The following is a 17,603-nucleotide window of genomic DNA, read 5'->3' on the forward strand; positions in this document are numbered from 1 at the left end:
GCTCCTGAATTGGCAGCTAACTGCAGACTTTTCCTGCTGACATCAGGAGAGCGTTTGACCGGGCGTTACTGCGTGGCAGCACCCAAGCACATTGGGACACGGGATTAGGGGTTGTTACTCTTCTTGGGGGGTGACTTGCCGCCAGGAAAAGGCAAGACCCCAAACTACCGCATCTGACTAACCCAAAACCAGACGATATGAGAAGGAACAAACTAGCCAGAACAGGCCCAGGAGTGGGAGGGAGATCAGAAARGCAAAAGCTGACACAGCCCAGAGTCAGGTAAGGAATAAAGAGAACTATTAGGAAGAGCATGTATTTCTTAAGAGATCGCAGGAGATCTGAATACACCATGAAAAGGCATGTGCAGGACTGGGAAGAGAAGGGAAAAGGCAACGTGAACAAGGGTTGAGAGCAGGTCTGCAGCGGGGAAGCCCCTGAAGGGCTCCGTGCAACACGATCGCGGCAGCAGTGCGGGCAGCTGGATCAAGAGCAAGGCTCAAGAGGAGCCAGAAAAGCCCTCGGTGCCAGAAGGTGCCACACGAGGAAGGCCCCGGCTGCAGAATCYGGGTTTCATGTCCTGCAAAGGCACGGGGGCCTGCACAGCCAGAAAGCCCAACAGAAAGAGGCAGCGAGGAGCAAGGAGCTCACTGCACGAAAGGACATTTGCCCCCCTCATTTTTAAATTTACTGCTATAAAATTGAAGATTAAGGAATGTGACAAGTCTCTTGCTTCCTTTTTCCTCAAGACCATGCTGTCATTAACATTACTGTTCAGACCGAGTAAGAAAGCCCGTTGTGACCTGGCAACTATACCGGGAGGGACAACACACAGACTGTACCTGCCCTGACCAACACGATGATTTCTTGATCCCTCCTGGAGTCACAGACTCCATGGAGCGGCTCACGGAGCGCCCTGACCTGTCCCTTGGTGTCTGGCTCCCTGCTTTCGGCCCGGCCTCAGCTGAGGCTGTGACCGAGCGGACAGCTTCTCCTGCGCTTCACATGCTGCAGACCACATCCCGCCCTCCAGCATTCCCCAGGGATTCTTCCTGCAGGATCCAGTGCAGTTCAGCTTCCTCAGTGCCAGCTGTTAACCATGTGCCCTGGAGTCTGCTGTCATAAAACCATGGCAAAACGCTCAGCAGTGTTTTTAAAAACCTTCTTTTAGATCAAAGTTATCTGAATTTGGATACCTAAAATTAGCTACCAAAATAYATGACTTTCTATTCAGAGCTGCAGAACTTCCATTGACTTTAATGGATTCAGCAGCCCAGAAAAGTAGGCCACTTACTTCGGTTCCTAAATAGAGATTTGCATGCCTAACTTGAAGGAGCCAAGATGCAAACGATGACCTTATGTTTTAAGAATCCCAAGAACCACCGCACACACCAGCAGCCCATTCCCTTCAGCTCTGTCACTTGCAGCGAGTCTCATTTGAGAGAGATACTTAAGTGGTAAATGTGAATTCCTTGCAATGAGCTCCCCGCTCCTAAGCAAAACACTTGAGCGCCAGGTTAAGGTCTTCCTGAAGAGAAGCCCTTTCCTGAGCCGAGGCCAAGGGCTCCCTCCTGTCCCTCTGGTTGAGGCGGGGCACGAATCCTCTCCTCRCACAGGAGGCCCCTGCTAATGGATAACAGAAGAGCTACTCAACCTGCTATTTATCTTATAACTTATCTGTTTTCATCTCGTGCCACCGAGTGACTATCAGCAGCCTGCCGCTCGGCTGCTTAAGGAAATAGCTGCATAATTTAGCGCTGATTGTTTAAAGCACTTGGCAGGAAACAATAGATAAAACCTGACAGGACTTTCTGCAGTTAACAGTACAAACTAATTAAATGGAACACCACTCAGTGAAATATTGTGATGGGTATCCCCAAATTCAAACAAAACGTTAAGTGGCAGTGTCAGCGCGGCACTGCCAGCCATTGGTATTGATGTTTCTTGAAGTCAGGACTTTCCCTAAGCTCTGTCTAACGTTGTGTCAGCTGCTGACGTTACCCAGCACTGCACACACGCTGGCAGAATGGCACTGACAAAACCCCAGAGAGGATCCGCAATGATCCCAGAGAGGAACCACAGTGCGAGGGAGCTTGGCTCTCCGCTCCCAGCTGGTAATACAGGGGGGAGCTCAGCTAGGGAACACTTGGCCATGGGAATCGATAGGATCAAACCCCTGACCTCAGAGCACAGAGTAGACACCAGCAAACTCCCCACGTGGGAAAAGGACACCTTGGCTTTGARGGAAGCTTTGACACGAAAGCGGCTGCACACGCTGCTGGTGGCACCTTCGGCCTCCCAATGGGAGCTGCCATTGCCAGCACCCACCATCCGATGGGAAGAAGCCTTTGGACAAGGAGGCTAATAAAAACAACCTAACCGACACTGGCATATAGCCTTAAAGATCTAAATCCAAAACCTAAAAACATCCACATCCCAAAAATAAAAGGCACGAAGAAAAAACACTTTCTATATAGAGCRGAGTTAATTTTAAAAGGCAGGGAATTTTTCTAAAGACTCCATGTATCTYTTATACGTGTCTATATACCAGAAAGCCAAGGCACTGGCTTCGAATTCTGTTTGAAACTTTAAAGTTTACAGCCCTTCCTGAACTGATTAAACTAGAGATTCACGTGAAAAGACAAATAAGAGCAATTGCATGAGACTGAATACAATTTTCTAAACAGTAACAGGCAAGAGCCTGCTGCCTTCAGCACCATCAGGGGTGGAAAAGCGTGAGCAGGTTTGTTGAGAACAGCCGCCCGCTCCCGCCGCGGCCGCAGCGCTAACCCGGCTCTTCTCCTCYCCGCTTCTCTGCGGCCCTCCCAGCCGGACCCGTCACGCGTGTCCTCCAGAAGTCATTAGTAAATAATAAATGAAACCACTCAGCAACACTGGAAAAAAAAAATATATATATATATAGGTTTTTTTGGAGCATGTTGAGAGGTCAGGACAGTGACAGGCACAACAGGAAGCGCGRAACAGGACAAGCTCAGGGAACAGCAGCTCGGCAATGTCACCAGGACAGAGGGAGCCGCCAGCAAAGGCGGCGGGTGCCGCGTCCCTGTGTGGGGGCAGAGCGCCGCCGGAGCCCCCGCAGCCGCCGGGAGGACACGTCCTGTCCCCGCCTTGGCTGGGAACGCSTTCCCAGGCTCCGGTCAGAGCGGAAACGCGCGTGCTGCACCAGGCGACGGCGCCAACGGCTGCCACACGCCGCCTATTTCAACCGTCAGCTCCGGGGAGGTTTCTCTTAACATGCTTTAATTGGGTTTTAGCTCTTGTCAGAGCCCTGGAGAGTGCGAGCTCAGGCTCAGTCACAGTTGAGGCCCAAGCACTGGCAACGGGAACGTCCTTCTACAAGCAACACACGAAGCGATTCCCGCTGGAYAGGCCGGCAGACGTGGTGGGGCGGCCTGAGCGGCTCCGCATTCTCCGGGCTCCGGCCGCCTCCACCGGAGGCCAACAACAAACGGCAGGAGAATTTTTTTTTTTTTTTAAAGGCAGTAAATTATCCTCCAACAGTTGCCTGTGAATTAACTAGGACAAATTAACCAAACCCAAAATGGAAGCAAGGCAAACACGCTGTCAGCTGCAGAGAACTGTCCTCATCATCATTCACCAAGTTAATAGTTTTTTCCAGGAGCGCCAGGCCAGGCGCAGCACAGAACGAGCTGATTCCATTTCCCGAGCACTTCTTAACCTAGGGAAGATTCAATTTCATCACTCAAACAGGGCTTCAGCCAGTTCCCTGCCTCTCCAGGGATTCCGGTCTCCTGGACTCCTTCAAAAATACACAGTCCCAAATGGAATAGCTAAGAGGTTATTTCCTCCCACTCATTTATAACAAGCAATTAGGTTTTTAGTTTACTGCAGCCCGAGACAGGATTCTAAAATGCATCAGATCTTCCAGAGATCCTGTTCCCATGCACACTCCCTCCTCGATCCCTGCTCTTCCCAGTGATCCCTTGGGAAGGCTCCAGCTGAAATCTATTTCCTTGCCAAGTGTCTCCCTTCTCCTCACCTCCGCGTGCAGCTGCGTTGGTTTGAGGCACTGCTGCTGGCCCTCTCTTCCCTTTAGGAAAGGTACCTTGTTGGACTGGCACCAAGAGCGGGAGAAGTGTCTTTTGCATCAGTTTTTCCCAGTTCAGTTTGTGGGAAGAGCGTTATTTCTTACAGGACGCACTTATTTGCTGGCTAGGGATATTCTAGTGTGTTTGGTTCTGCTTGTTGTGAATTTGCACTAGAAGCATCTAACTGATTAGAAGCATCCAGCTCCTGACAGTTGCTGCAGCACACCGTAAAAATACCATTAAGTGAGACACGGCAACGGGTCCAGCCAGAGCCCTAGGCTTTTCCTGCTCCAGCACAAAAGAGAGGAAGGGCCAWTTAACCAAGTCCCACCTTGACTCCGGCATCAGAGTGCACTGCAGGTTAGCCCGGTGGGACTATAAAGTGAAGCTTTCATGTTAAGGAGCCACGAGCCCTGAAGGAGCGGCGCTTGGGGCCCAATCTCAAGTATATACATAAGAAATCAAGAGTCAAGGCAAATCAGAAAGGACTTTGCAGCTCCCCAGGGAAACGCTGCTCGCTGGAGAGGCCCCTCCGCGGCCGCCTGCCATTCCCGGCCTGTGGGCACTTCCTGCTGCCCTGACATTTTAAGTTGAAACAACAAGTTCTGGCTCTTGTTCTGTGAGAAGCCGCTGGAAATCCTGGAAGACCTTCAAAGATGAGCATTATAACACTCGAAAAGCCACGCAACTTTAGTAAATTGAAAAATTTGAATCTCCTAACATGGACTTAAAAGGGACTACTGAATCTTTAATAACTGTGTTATAGAGATGCTTCAATCTGAGAAGGGTTTAAGGTCTTGCTTTGAAGAAGTTAAACTAAAAAAAAAATAATATAAGAAAAATGGCTGCTACAATGCAAGGTCACAACGGGTTTCAYGCGGCTCCATATTCCTCCCAACTTTGACTTCTCCAATGAAAGTCACTTGTTAATCCAGAGCACCTACTTGAAACTGGATGTAATTAGCTGGGGAAGTGAAGCACATACTGAAGTCAAAAATACTGCCATAACCAGCGGCTGCAAGCAGCAATGTGCRGCAAATACAGACGAAAAATGGTTAAGCGAGAGCACCGTCCACAGCAAAGCGCTTGAACAGATAAACCGTTAGACTAGCTGTAAGTGTAGAGGGTGCAAGACTAGATATGTAAATGTARAACAAAACATTTAAAGGTTGAGTGAGGGCAAAAAATTCATAAAGAGATTGAAAACACAGTAGTTATTACAGATTATAAATATGCATGCTAATTTATGTACCTTCTATTGATGTTTTCTAATTCAGTTTTTATTCATTTTATTGCGTGCAGATAAATTCCAGATAAGATCATTGTGACGTGCAGAAGGTTTAATCCTACAGAAATGCCTCAATATGCAATTTAGGGCTCAGATTCATCAATAATGCCACAAGGGCAGCATTTAAGCTACTTCATTTGCCCGGCATTTGGTGCATGCGAGGGCACCCGGCGCTGCCTCCTGCTCGGGAGCCTCCCTCGCTGAACCCCAGAGTTTATTCCAAGGAKACTCCTCAGCCTTTTAATGGGGAGAGGGAAAGCAAAGGGACAACGCGAGAAGTCTGTTTCCTGAGAAAGATCATCCACCCTCACTGAGCACATTCTGATAAGAGGATAAAATTAATACTCAAACGCTATCCTTCTCATCAACCCATCCACCCATTGGCGGCTCCAAGATCATAAATTAGATCAATATGAATTATTTTATGTGTGAGCAGATGTCAAGCCACAATATGATACAATCAGATCAGATGAGCATTTCCTAGAAATTCAATATTTACCCGTACTGGGTAGAGTAAGTGCATCTGCTCATCCAGAAGCCAGCAGATCTGTTAAGGAGGCTTGGATGTTGTAAGCAATTCATGGACTAAGTCCTGAGCAGCAGCATAATTTTTACTCTAAAAAAATTGTTCTTTCTCTTTTYCCCCCCAGTTCTGTCTCTAGCCAACTGCTTCCTCTTCAATGGGAAATCATAAGAAAGCTTAAACCTGCCTCAAGTTTTCCAGCATTCAAGGCACCATCACGAATCCAGATCCTGCAGCTCAGCCTTGCCTAGCTCTGCCAGTGGGAGCCACCTCGGAGGCTTGTGCAAGAGAAGCCAAAGGGACAGACCCCAACACCCAGAGCCCGCGTGGGCGAGCGTGGCGCCGGGGTCTGGACACGGAGCAAACACGGCCCGTCGCCTTCCCCCTCGCTGCCCAAGCCCCTCTTCCCCCCAGCTCTTTACTCGCAGATCCTGACTGTGATCTCGGAGGATGATGGAAATCAGAAGAGACCTGTTAGGTGACTGACTCCTCCAGCACATCCCGAGGATTCTGCCTGTAATGAAAGCGCTTTCACTGCTTCTCTTGGGAGCCTGTTCCACACGGATTTACTGGAGTATTCAGATAATTTCCTGATGCCTATATCTTCCCTTCCCACTTCATCCCATGTTTACCTGGCAATTATCCACCCTAAATTCTTTTACCTCCCCAATGCTGACGCCCTTTAACTACACAGGACATTCACACCCTTATCTTGCTGCTGACCTAGATAAAAGGATTCGCCCTGCTCCATGCCCCTTCTGCACTGCCAGGTTCTTACTTACACAGAGATATTCCCTGAATTCCACAATGGGAGGCCGGTGCTCCCMCCAGGCCACCGAGGGCTCCTTAGACTCAGTCTCAGGAGCTCCCTTGTACTTGTGAGCTACTTGTGAGCTGCTTTGCTCCCTTGTAGCTTGTGAGCCATTCGCCAAAATAAGCATTTTTTTAATTACCGTTTTCTGAGAATTGTGATTATTTTCCCTCTAGATGTAGTCATCTGATTATCTTCAGGATGAAATTCATTTGCTTAATCACCATCCTTTTTAATTTGTTTAAGTCTTTGTTTCTCTTTCTCCTGTTGCAGCRCCTCCCCAATAGTGTTTCCTGCACGCAGTTAGTGTAGTTGTCAAGCTCCCATTTCGAGGAACAAACACAAGATTTCCATAAAAAGCAGACGCCAAACTAGCCCTTACAGACTAAGCCAGCTATCCTACCTACAAGTAATCATTCAAATCTACATGTTTATTGCTTGTATTTATTATCCAAAGCCCTAACCTTGCTCCCACTACTGTTTCAGCCCCATACTCACAGAGGATGAGGCCAAMACAACATTAATTTCAGGTGGAGACAGGAGGGCACAGGGACTAAGTGCTTGCCTTAAAAATCACAAGGGCATCTACTAGGACTTACAAAYCTCTCCTAAATTTCCAAAGACCTTCCCCTACGGCAGTGGGATACCGTTTAGGATTAAGCTGAGCATCCCGGAGAACAGGCAGCACCGAAGCCATGGTCCGGACGCTCTCAGCAGTCCCCACCTGGAGCCTCTCGCTCAATTACAGCCTGAAGATGCTGCATCCTCGGCAGGCTGGTGTCCTCCAYGGGTATCCATGCAGATTAACACCCTTTAGAGTTAATTAATAGACTCTCACATGCATTACAGGTATTTGAGAAGCTCCTGCTGATAATGCTGTCACGCGGAGCCCAGCGAAGTATGTCACTGAGAAATTGCCGAGACGAAGAAGCATCAGCCATTTAAAACCAATAATGTTCAATTATCGTGTAAGCAGAGAAAAGAGAAAATAAATACATTGCAGGAGGACTGTAAAAAAACCTCCTAAAAGCAGCATTATTAAAAATTGATTTTTTTAAAATGAGAAGTCTCTAAGCAGTCTCAGTTGGTAGGGGGGTTAACGCAGCCTGGTTTCGCACAGCCCTGTCAGACGTTCTCAGCATGGTGCGTTCCTGCCAGAAGACGTCAGACACACAGGGTGTGTGTGTGTGTGTGTATATTTATATATATATATATTTGTGTGTGTGTGTATTTTTATATATATATATATATATATATGTGTGTGTGTGTGTGTGTACATACATACCCACCCCTGTAGCACCAAGCGCTGCAGCTGCCCCGCGCTCTCCCTGCTCTCCCCAGGGCTATGCAGGTGGGTTTCCCCGCGCTCCGCAAGGTCCCCTCTCCGGGGCCGCTGTGCAGGGAGGGGACTGCGCCCAACGAGGACCCATCTTCTAAACTATGCTGTGCTGCTAATTATGGGCTATAAAGAATTAATAACCCAATATAGATCAACTTAGTTTGCATAGAGAATGTGTTTTATGTGGCTGAGTTTTTCAAACAAAATTAGTTGATTTGGCATTTTAATCTCCAGAAAATTAAAGCAGCAATTTTTCTGCTAAGAGGATGTGTTCGAACACACAAGCATATGCTGTATATTCTGCACCTACACAAGGACAGATTACTTACTGGCTAGGTGTGAGGTAGCTGATACACATTGCTATTGCCTCAAGAAGCTTTGCTGTGAGGGAGATTTCACTGCACAGACAGCGCTTCCCTTCCGAAAAGCCAGGGCGGCACCAGAGGCTGCAGGGGCTGCGTTTCGCTCCCAGCGCTGGCTGGGGTGCAGCGAGGTGCAGGTCACTGCCTCGAGCGCGACCCCAGCAGCTCCTCGGCAACTCTGAGGAATTCAGTATGAATGTCTCTGGGCCGTTTCCTGCAAAGRGGGGCTGCCCGCCGGCGTGGTGGCCACCTCCTGTGGCTGAGCACGTGAAGTTGAAGCGCTGCTTCGCGCAACAACAAACCCACGAGGCCGAGGAGCCCTGTTTGCCCCTTCTCCACTCGTGACACACGAGGCTGCTCCACTTGCCATTCACTGCTCCCCACTAGCATCTCACCTATTGGCATCRCAGCAATTAGAAAACCAGCGCCACACTCAGCCCCAGCGCCTGGGCACATCCAGAGGAGGGTCTGGGCAGCGGGCGCCGTGCCAGGAAGGAGCCGGTGGCAGCTGCGTCTCCTGGGGATGGGGACAACCTCACGCGGGGCCCATTGCGCGTGCAGGAGGCGTTGGGGCGGCGCGGCCGTGCCGCTAAGCGCCTCGGCGCCGGGCAGCGCGTCTGCACCGCGAGCTCGCTTTGTTGTTCCCTATCATACCACCCACCTGAACAAAACAGAGCCTGACACATGTCACAGGGAATTACGCTCAGGATGAGAGGCTGCCCGGCTGCCGAGTGGGAGGCCATTTGGAAGCAGCCAGGTTTATTTTCATGTTTTGTAAAATCAGAGCCGTAATTGCCGGTTGCTATTGTGGAAAAACGCTCACTCCCTTGCGAGCAAGGCGGCAGGGACAGGAAGGCACAAYGTGCATTGCAGCAAAGTCCAAAGTCCTTGGGTAAAATGGAAACAGCATTCCCATCTCCCTCAGAAAAYGTGGAGTCGGGTGCATATTTTACTTTCAAATATCCTCAGTTCAGTCTCAGGAATCCCCGTTAGCACAGAACGTGAGCAATAAGCGCTGCACTGAGCAGCCTTCCCTAACCCCCCCCACGCACTAATTCCCGTTTTGTTTGCACGCGCTGGCAAGTTGTAATTATGCAATTTCTCGTTGCAGCGCTGAGCAGATCCCCGGCCCGCGCTTTGCTCGGAGGCAGAACAAATCCAGCCRATTTTGCTGCACTCAGTGCTGAGGAACCACAGCAGCGCAGGGAAGCGGCAGCCGCAGCAGCAGCCCTTGGATACTACCCTGCCCTGGGTCACGCAAAACTCACCTGCCCAGGGAGCAACGTGCCCAGACCCACAGAGCGGGTCTGTCACGAGGCTCCTAYGAGGCAGACACCAGGACACAGGAATCAAGCAGAGGTCCCCGCAGCAGCAGAGCGGCCCACGTGCACAGCTAGGATCTGGCTGGGTAGTGTTTTCCAAATAGGATGCAACTTGGCTAGGTGAAATAGCCCAGCCTAAGTGACGGTCACTGCTGAATTCAATTTGGTTCTCCTTTTGGTCACAGGATATACCTCAGGTTTTACCTCAGGTTATACCTGAGGTATACCTCTACCTCTCAGCAGAAACCTAGATCCAAATCATGCAGACATATCCATAATGAAACAGAGCTCCCCACACGGCACAGCCAGCAAAGCGTTAATTATTCCAGGTGCAAACAAGAGTTCCGTTAATCACTGGGCGAGGGCTACAGGAGGGCCCTGCTGGGGGCTCCCATGGGGACCACGCAGCGACTGCGGCCAACGGGGCAGCAGGCTGGGGACCCACCAGGCTGGGGACACGGATGACCCAAACCAATGGGCCAGCCCAACCCAAGGCCTGTGGCTTTCTAGCTGCTGCTACATTTACGTCACCGAGAATGAATGTCACCCTCCTCCTGCACACTCTGTCGKGTACCACGTGCACCACATCCCTTTCTCACATAATTACATACATAATCCATGTGGATTAAAGCCAAATTCACTGCAATTTATATTTCTGGCTTCGATTCAAATCAATTAAGTAATTTTTTAAACAAATTTTATTTTAATTTCAGCTAAAAAGCACTGATTTATTTCAACTAAATGCAATTTTTGTTTCTTTTCATCACACCCAACCTGAATTTTGCTGAACAGAATGGCAGCSAGGCGCTCAGAAATAGAGGAGGAAAAAAATCCAATTACAAGTGAGCCCGGACGAGCACGCGGCGCTGCGCACAGGCAGCCCGGCCGCAGGACGACGGTAACGAGGGCCGTGTCCGACCTGCGGCGCGCGGGGCTCGCGAACCCGCCGCTCGCCGCCTTTCCCCTCGCAGCTCCGTCCTCGCCCCTCGCACAAACCTTCCAGTCAGGTTTGCAAGGGTTCGATACAGAGCCAAGCCAAAAACTCGTCCCTCAGCATTCCCATTCCCTGCAAAGGAAAACAGCGCTTGCTAACAGGCACTGCCAACATGCGGGGCAGAGCAGCCTGACCCGCCAGGCCAGAAGGGGAGTCTCCTTTCAAAGGGGACGGGCGAGGTGGGCGCCACGCGGACACCCCTGCGGCCGCGCACGGCAGGAGCTCCACRCTGTTTGGGGCCGGATCCAAACAAAGGCACCTGCCCATTGCTGCTCGAAGGAGAAGTCCTCCCTTGGCTGCCCTGGCCGGTGGCTGGGCAGCACGGGGGTTGGCTCAATGCCCTCCCTCCTGAAAGGGAAACTCGACGTGGGCCGGCCAGGGCCACTGCAGCGGGAGCCGGGCAGGGAGCGCCCGGCTGCTCCTCCACATTAACAAGCAACCAGGAGCAAGAGCCTTTCTTTTGTGCCAGGAATACAAGCATCTGAGTTCTCTATATCTAAACATAAAATAGGCAGGAGAGTGGCACAAGAGCCACAGCGCTGTCATTTTCTTGCTCTGTTTTTCTTAGAGCTTACTGAAGAGCAACACTAATGTAATTGCACCAAAATTCACGCACGTGGAAGTCTCACTAGGGCAAAGCCAGAATAAATGGGGTGTTTGGAAGCATGATGTTAATGCAGTGGAGTAGCAATATTTCTCTGCTCTGAAGACTGTCACGACACCATCAGCCACAAGGAAACTCAGCTGTCACTCTTGCTCACAGGGTACGAGTAGGGCTGTCTTCTTGTAACCGAGATGCCAGTCCCACCTCTTCCCTGCCATGGAATCACCTAATAAAGGGCCAGAAATATCTGTTTGGGCTGCAAGAACAATAAAATAAAATAATCCTTCTATTTATTAATCACCCTGATCTTCCCCGGCAGAAGCAAGGCCTCACGATGACGTGCAGTTAGCAGACATTCTTCAAGTGCTGCCCTTCTGCAGCTGCGATCCAATGCTTTGATTGCAAACGTCGAAAAGAGCATAAAATTAACTTCTCCATATATAGTAGGTTTAGAGAAATGCGCCTTCATGCTACACTAATTCAGTGCCCTCAGTATGAAAGCTCCCCATTACCATGTCTCGTCAAATTAGAGCCAACGACACAACGGTGTCATCTGCACCCTCACACAGCACCATATTTTGTAATTAAGCAGGACAGGCAGACAATGGCCTTGCTTACACAGAAAAGGTCAGGAACACAAACCATATTTTTGCAAGCTAATTGTAAGATGCATGAAGCCAATTATCCCCAAAGTGCTGCGTATGCCGAAGCAGGAAGGATTTTATAATTTTGCTACGTGCCTGCGAGTCGAGTCAAAGCAATAGCTGTTTCCCCAAGGGGCCCCGTGCTGTTTTGTTTGGACTGTTAGGAGAGTGGGAAGCTGAGCGGCTTGGAGGAGGAGACTATTAAAGTAATTCCAAATTCTTATRCCCTCCCCCGACATTTTACAATGGCTAGAAAAACTTCCAGGAATTAATATCACCTTTTACTCAGGTACATTAGACATGATTTCCCTATTAAATTAGGAAGTTGCTTTGAATATGTACCTTAAGTGCTTATGTATTTCCTAGGAAATGTTAAATACGCTTTTACCTCAGGTGCCTGCAGACACAAAGCAGAGCCACATGCACACACACAAGCCTGATTGCATATGAACATAATGCGGATTTACCCAGAGAAGTAGCCTAGACCCCACGACGGGCCCGGAGAAGCGGGAAGCGCCCCCTGATTTCCAGCCTGCCTCCCGTGCGGGGGTTAGTGTAGGCCGCACCAGGGCGAGCGGGGGCCCGGCGGCCTCGGCGCCCTCCCTCCCTGTGCCACGAGCGCGCGGCACGGCCGGCACTGCTTGCGGACGCACCCGAGCCTCCCAGGGCGCCGCTGCCCGCGGCTCTGCCCACCCCGGCGCAGGCKGCACCCGAGCACGAACTGCCCCCGTCACCAGCATCCGACTGACTGTACCGGAGTAACGCTCTAACGCACTCCCCGCACTGAACAGTCCTTATACTTGCTCTGATTCTGCTTCTCATATTCACGACCAACCACTGTACTTTATTACTATAATGAGGCTTCTACAGCAATTCTCAGAAAGCACAAGRATGGCAAAATTTGCCCTTGTTCACCAAAGGGAGCCCCACAGCAATTGACTGAACTTACTACACCCCCTTCATTCACCTTTTCCAAAGGAAAGGTCTCTTCTCAATCAATATCAAATCCAACCACACRAGAAGTGATATCTTTTCCATGAGCATGTGCTCTGCTCGACTGTGACCAGCACGTGCGTCTCCAGCGCAGCCCTTCGAGCCCTTCCCCAGACACTCCTTGCAGAGGAGGAAACCTTGGCCAAGATTTGAAGGGAAGCCAACTCGCACGTTCCCGCAGCCGCTCCAGGCAGGCGCCGAGCAGCAGGGAGACCCTGGGAGCCGCGGGGTGCGCGAGCCCAGCACAGACACCCCTCCATGGAGCCCTGGCCCTGCCCTGTGCGGTGGTGTGGGCAGCAAAACCAGGCCCTGCTGCTGGGGAGTTATCAGGGCGATTGGGACTTGATGCCAGGGACACATTCTGGGGCATGCTCAGTGTTTAATGAGGGCTCCTTGTTTTGCTTTGTTATAGAGTTCACATTGTACAAGTTTCGCACTACACGAGGTAAACGTTTGCCATTTTAAGTTTTCATAATGTATTTAAGTGTCTGTATCAATTAAAAACAGGATAAACCCCATAGATTTGTTTACATTCTCCTTTCTGCTCTACATACGTGCTAGGCCCTGCCAGGTATTTGCCTGTACATACAGGCATGCATTTCATAAACTTATACAACAATATAAAGAGAACATCAATTTAGATACACAGAAGTCAAGTAACAGAATCACATCATCTACTATTGCCCAGTATTTCAAACTCATGTGTTTTAATTGCATTCATTGCACTACTTTTTGCTATAGCATTTACTACACAAAATTTTCACAGGCCCAAAAGAGTAAACTACTAAAACAGTTTCTTACACCAGACCACAAACACTTTGCAGAGAACCAGCCTGAATACAAGATAGGGTCAAGAACCAAATATGTAAGACCAAGTACTCAGATACAGGATGCCCCCTGCAAGCAGTTCTTGGATTTCACGCAAGACAAGGCAGCAGAGCAGGAAGTGCACGAGAGCGCTCCGAATGCCCCAAGTTCCCTCACACCCAGGACGCAGCATTTGGCTCTTTTCAGCAGCCGGGAGGATAAGTGATCTGCCGTAGCCTGAGGCCCCGCTGCTGCTTTCTTGAACCTCTGTGCAAGCACCTAAGGGCCACACCTCCTGCAGGTGGATCACCTGTGTTATGTTATAGACCTGACAACATTAGCAAGGGGACTAAAACCTTGCATTCAAAAACCATCTAGAGTAACACAGTCTCCTACAGACCATGGCATCATCTGTGTTTCATTCTTGAAGTTAATGAGCGGTTGCTGCCTACCGAAAGCCTTTCTTTTTCAGTTTCTAAATGCTCATGTAAGTAAATCCTTGGGTTTTACTCAAGGCTGCTAAATGCTACCTCTTCCCCAGCTTACTTGTTAAGCTCTAAACTGAAATGCTACCACCACCATTCCCCAAATCTCCTAAAAGAGAAGCTGTGGTAAACATGGCTCTAAATGAAAGGACCCTGATGCCCAGCAAGCCCCTAAACTCCTGCCCTGAGAGAACAGGGAAATTACAAGGCTTAGCTTAGAAAGATGACTTTGGTTGCAGGGTAGCCAGGCAGTTCGTTTCCATGACCGGCACTGCCAGTTCGAGCAGAACTCAGCTAGACAGGGGGAAAATGCTACCYGACAGAGCGGCTCTTCCTCCAGGGGAGGGAGCAACACCCAGGTGACGTTCCTGGCATGCAGCTACGCTGGCTCCTCTTCGCACGGAACACGGTGCCCTACTTCGAGCACTCACAAAAATGGCAGTACAAGAATCCAGTCAGCTCCACCTTCCCATACAGGAACCTCTGCAATGCCGCTCTGTGCCGAGCAGCACAACCTTTCACTTGCAGAACGCAGAAATGAGCCTAGGAGGCTGCCGAAGGACAGGGAAGGAGAACACAGACTGGCAGGTGAGGTGTCATTCCAGGGCGTCACAAAGTAACCCCAGCAACGGAGCAGGAAATCCAGCTAAACACAAAGTTGTGCCTGGCTTTTAAAGTGAACCGTGTAATCAATGGATCAAAGCGCCGTCCTGATGTTTTAAGCTACAGCTGCTAGATGTTTCTCTCAGTGCACGGCCTCGTTGCAGTTTAGTCTCTGCTATTTTTCAGACATACTTTTCTTGGCACTTCCATGTCATTCCCTAAAGAGAGTCACGTAAGGCTGATGGATCTCCCTTCTGGAAGCAAGCACTTGTTCATCTCTGTGGTTACAAGTGTCTCTCTTACCCTACCCTGACCTGCAGGTGAATTTACACACAAACTTACCTAGAGATGCCCCTCTGTCTCATGCATACATTCACATAAATCTACATATACCTAAGTACATTCAAACCTAATAAAGCACCATTTTAATCTCAAACTTTTTTTTAGCTTAGTCTAAGAACTTAATCAAAGTCTCATTTCCCCTTCATTTTGCTGCAATCTGCTCCAGGAATGACCATCCAAAGGCACACGCATCCCTGCGTCCTCCCTGCAACGCGTCCCCTCTGCATGGAAAGATCCTGTCAYGGCTCAGTCGGAAAAAGCAGCTTCGGCCACGTGCCGAGAATCCATCTCGGTGCGATGACAGGAGTCACTGGCTATGGAAGGCATGCGGGGAGGGAAAAGGGTGGGGAAGGGATTTAGGCAGATTATGGTTGTTATTGTTCTGGGTTATTGTTCATACAACGCGCAACCCAGCAGTGCTCAGAGTAGTTCAGCGAGCGAGCAGCCTCTGCCTCCCTCCCTCCCTCGCGCACATCAGTCACCGCTGGCTGCTGCATCTACGTGCTACGTGAGGTGCAGCGGCACGTCAGAATCTATCGTGGAAAAAAAAATTCAAAAAGAAGAATAGACAGGCTTCTCCATACATGTTATTTATCCTAAAAAGGGAGGACTTGCACTGTACACTCAYCAACAAATTAAAATCATCTCCATTGCAGTTAAGCAAGTCTATGCTAAGCAAGCAATATCATGAAATAAGCTAAGCAAGACATTAGCACGCCCTGGAAAAATGAACATGTTTGCTCTCTCACACCCGCCACCCTCCAGGCGCAGGAAGGTCCCTTACCTTTCATTGTCCACGCTCCTGAAGCCAGGTAAAACGTGCCGGAAGCTGCTGTTCCGATCGAGCTTCGGTTGGCTCTTTGTCCTTTTGATGGAGCCTTTAAGCCGCCGGCTGAGGAACCCCTGTGGGGTGAGACAAGAACACTAAATTACACCAAAAACAGGAGAGAGGCAGAGTGAGCCACGGGGCTGCTCCGGYGCGGCCGGGCGAGCGCTGTGCAGCGGCGTCTCGGCTCCGCGCGGCGGCTGCGCCCAGCGCTCACCCGGGCCAGGGCGCTGCGGCGGCGCGAGCCTCCCCAAAGCCTCTGTTGCCCTGGCAACCAGCAGCGCACATAAAAATCCTGTCTGGGAGAGAGGACGCGGCACGACTGCCGGCGAGCGGCGCGACTGCCGCGAGCAGCAGTGCTGCCGGAATGGGGGCCTCTCACAGGTGCAAGTGTTCTGGGACACAGGCAGTGACTTAAATACCTGGCCAGCCCCCTGGGTTTCACCCTGGCTGGCAGAATGGGACTCAGGTGTCTTGAATTCACACCAAAATTATCCCGTTGCAAGCAGGAGCSCTGGGTGCTGCACACACCGTGTGCCCTGCTCCACTTCTCCTTCCCTCGTGCAATGTAAGCCACGGCTCCTGCAGGGCTCTGGAGCAAGGCTCACACTAAATGTTTTCAATAGCAAAGCTCCTAATGTGCTATTTGCTTGTTGTTAAGAGTTAATGTTCTACATAAKCTGAACATTACATTTAATCTCTAGGCTAAACATGGCAATAAAAGAATAATACTATTGTGGTGTCCAACATTTACAGCATGGAAGAATAGCCTTAATGAATCAAGCGTGGTAGCTAGAGAAGTGGGGTAGCACATTAAAGAGAAGCCAGGGTTTGCAGTGAAGCCTGGGCAAGCGCCCTCTCCTCTGCTCTCCTACCAAAGCAGTAAATCAGGCACATACAAACAGCTTGGCAATCCCTGCCTGACCCAAGATCTAGCACATGCCACCATCCTGTCCCAGCCCCAGCACAGGAGCTCCAGGTATGCCCCGGATCAAGGACAATTTTGACATGCAGAAAGAAAGAAAGAAATGTGGGTGAACAAGGATCCTTCCACGCAGTGCTGGGTCTGCATCCCACATGGAGCCTCAGCATCCCTCTGCGTCTCACGAGTGAGCTTAAGTAGATCCTCCAGTTAATCTGAAGAAACACATATGGGTCATACACCCTTCGGCAGCTTCCTTTCATACACTGATAGCCATTACATGCCTTGCTGAAAGATGATCATAGTGTAACTTACACCTAGGCTGTCATTTGTGCGTGCTGTGTAACTGCCCTCCCACCTGGGATGCTCGTGGCTCACGCTGCCTGTGTTCCGGGGCAGCGTGCGCAGCTCCTGTTACGGAAGTGACTCTCCTGTTTGTAAGCTCATCAGGAATTTGAAATATGTAGATAACCAAAGGTGTTTCACATTTATTAAGTGCCACTTTACAAATAAAGGAGGTGTGCAGCATGCATTCACRGGAAGTGAATATTTCTTTGGGTGCTCTCTGCATGACTGAAGTAGGACACACCAGAGCCGGCCACGGGGTTTCATGCTCTGCCGTCCTGCACGGGGAACGCCTGGTAATGGCACGACGTTACCCAGGCAGGTT

The 17,603-nt window shown here is 50.1% G+C and overlaps 1 protein-coding gene across 2 annotated transcripts in view; it reads right to left on the bottom strand.

Annotated features, from left to right (window-relative positions):
* DAB2IP (DAB2 interacting protein) overlaps positions 1 to 17,603 on the bottom strand; it is a 154,876-nt gene that overhangs the window by 63,045 nt on the left and 74,228 nt on the right. For both annotated transcript variants that reach the window (XM_026049498.1, XM_026049497.1), the window contains exon 3: positions 15,970 to 16,088. In XM_026049498.1, the coding sequence (XP_025905283.1) occupies positions 15,970 to 16,088 (119 nt within the window). The remainder of the gene's footprint in view (positions 1 to 15,969; positions 16,089 to 17,603) is intronic.

Source organism: Nothoprocta perdicaria, unplaced genomic scaffold, assembly GCF_003342845.1.
Source record: "Nothoprocta perdicaria isolate Ctin4 unplaced genomic scaffold, notPer1 scaffold_6, whole genome shotgun sequence".
In the NCBI taxonomy this organism is placed as follows: Eukaryota; Metazoa; Chordata; class Aves; order Tinamiformes; family Tinamidae; genus Nothoprocta; species Nothoprocta perdicaria.